The 2,600-nt window shown below is 49.5% G+C and overlaps 1 protein-coding gene across 1 annotated transcript; it reads right to left on the bottom strand.

Moving 5' to 3' along the window:
* Positions 1-758: 758 nt before the first annotated feature.
* Positions 759-1,354, bottom strand: LOC127752347 (larval cuticle protein 1-like). Its single transcript, XM_052277452.1, has 2 exons — positions 1,327-1,354; positions 759-1,246 (listed from the first exon to the last, which is right to left on the bottom strand). The coding sequence occupies exons 1-2, from the start codon at positions 1,336-1,338 to the stop codon at positions 857-859; spliced, it is 402 nt and encodes a 133-aa protein (XP_052133412.1). The 5' UTR covers positions 1,339-1,354; the 3' UTR covers positions 759-856.
* Positions 1,355-2,600: the final 1,246 nt, after the last annotated feature.

The following is a 2,600-nucleotide window of genomic DNA, read 5'->3' on the forward strand; positions in this document are numbered from 1 at the left end:
GGCCCGCTTTCAGACGGAAAACAATTCGCTCGAGACAAATCGTCACGCTCTGCTAGTGGTTGTTTGTGAAGCGCGATCGATGAGGGCGAGTCCGGAGGAGGATGAGAGGGTGTAGGACATGGACTCATTTAAACCTGGCCATAGAAATGCATACGTTCCGTGCGGCTAATTTTTGGTGCCTATTATTTAACACACCACACAGTGCTTACACCGCAAGAAACTTGTTAAATGCACCTCGTGTGAAATGAAATGTAGAAACGATGTCCGTTCTGATTTTGTGTCGTGTATAGATGGCAAACTGAGTGTGTGGAATGGGGTTGGCTGGAGTTCGGTATTATCGTGAGACTAGCCAACCCATTCCACACCCTCAGTTCGCCCCAGTCAGCACACTGAAAACAAAAGTGTGCAACTGGCATGCACATGCTAGTGTTCAGCGGCCCCCAGTGACCCCTCGACTACCCTTAAAATTTCTCTCTACACTCTAAATATCAAGGGACAATTTCGTTAAAAAAAAGCAACGTTTTCGTGCACATCCAAACCTGATCCAATGCTGTCACTCCCAGACACCAAAACGCTTGCCGCTAAATACTGGTAACGCTCCCAACGCTATTAAATGGTAAAAAGGGATGGGTAAAAAAAACGGTTGGTCCGATTTAAAAAAACAAGAAACAATCGAACATTGTAGCGATTCTCTTTCAGGTGGAAGGAACTAACGGGAGAGTGGCGGGATCAAGAAAAGAGCTTGGCTTGGACGACAGAATGGTTTATTTTTCTACTTAACTATGTACATGATGAAAAAGGGGGTGGGAGTGAATTTCTACCTAGAGTGATAATTTGGTGAGATGTGAGAGGCCTATTACTGAGGGTTGACGATCTGGAATCCATTTTCGTCAGCGATGTAGTGCACCTCGACAGGCGTTCCCTCGGGGCTGGTGTATTTGTAGGAACCCTCCCTCCTCAGGTAGTAGTCGTCCTTGTTCTCGCCGTCCTTGATCTTGACCAGGGCGCCCGAGTCGGTGCGGGCGATGCCGTCGGCCGAGACGATGGCCAGTGCGAACTGTCCGTGGTCGTCACGAGTCTCCTGCCGGCTGATGATGGGCACGGGGGTGGGCCTCTGGAACTGCTCGACCTGCCGCGCCTGCTGGAACTGCTGCGGCTGCTGCTGGAACTGCTGCGGCTGCTGCTGGAACTGGGACTGGGGGCGGGCCGCGGCCAGGGCGGCCAGGGCCAAGACGACGACCAAGACCTGAACAGAAAGATGGTGAGTGCACGGCCGGGGTTAGAGATATCGCGCACTAGTGCACTGGTGCGTGCTAAGCTACTCACTGGGGCGTTCATGTTGCTGGCTGACTGGCTGTGGAGCGAGTGTGCAAGCCGCCCCTCTGTCCGGAGTTCATATACTCCTCGCGCCCCTCCCCACGAGGTGCGGTCTGTGGCGGGTTCACCGCGACCGGGGCGGGCCCGTTGGCTCCGGTGCGGTGGCCCTCGGGGGCTCAGCTAGCACTAGGCCCTCGTGTTTTGGACGTACATTCTCTGGCATTATTAATACGATGCGGCAAATCTTGGTTTTTCCAGGCACGGACTGAAGGATTTTACTTACTATCTTTTAATTTTTCCTACATTTGCTCGATACGGAGTACCTGCGAAATCCCAACACGCCTTCGTAGACAAAAATAGAGCATTATTTTGCCACCCTCATTTGAATTTGTTCTAGAACAGTCGACCATACGTAATACACCTGAATAAGTTAATCAACAAAATCACAAGGAGTTCTGGAAACTTTTTCACAATGAACTCTTCGTGACATCCTGATGTTTTCACAGTGTACTGTAGACTGTCGATTTAATGCTTTCAAGGTTCAGAACTGGAGTGAGAAAGTAGGGATGTCGTATGAGGAATTAAATCGATATATCTCTATTCTGGGCAGCACCACCCGTGCGGAGAGAGGACAGGTGCGGGATGAGGAGAAACGGAGTCTCGAAGGGGTGAAATCGGGGGAAAAGATAAAAGAGTTAACTTGCGGAGGTACAAGTACAAAGCAGAGATTCACTTTCTCGACCGCTTATTCCGTTTATTCGCTAAATGAAGTTTTTTTCGAGGTAGACGAGGTAATACGGATTCATAAAGACGTTAAGCATCGTGCGTTTTTCAGAACACACGATGATCTGCAGTTACGCGATTGTTCGTGCGCTGTGGATTTTCAAAGCAGAAGGGTAGGATACAGCCACGGCAGCATATTGTTGTAGTTTTTGGTCATCTCCTGGCCCGATTTAGCTATCCGCAGAGGTGCAATCTGACTTAAAGGACCAAATAGGCCAAGCATTCAGCAGCAGAGCACCGCTTTGTTAACAGACACATGCTCTTCGAATTACAAAGCCGAGCCAATTGTTCGTAATACAAAGGATTAAGTATTACGTATTACGAAGGTGCCAAATCCTTTGTACGTTACAAAGAGCCGGTCTTTGTAAGCAACTTACAGTAGCTGGAAGTCTCCACACTGTGAAAAAAGTGCCTCGCGTTCCGGTGCGGTGCGGATAAGGTGTTTCTCGAGAAGGTTTCCTCCCTTTCATGGTTCGATCTGCAGCCCTTTGTAGAGGAAG

This window comes from Frankliniella occidentalis, unplaced genomic scaffold (assembly GCF_000697945.3).
Source record: "Frankliniella occidentalis isolate FOCC.00 unplaced genomic scaffold, Focc_3.1 Scaffold10, whole genome shotgun sequence".
NCBI classification, from domain to species: Eukaryota; Metazoa; Arthropoda; class Insecta; order Thysanoptera; family Thripidae; genus Frankliniella; species Frankliniella occidentalis.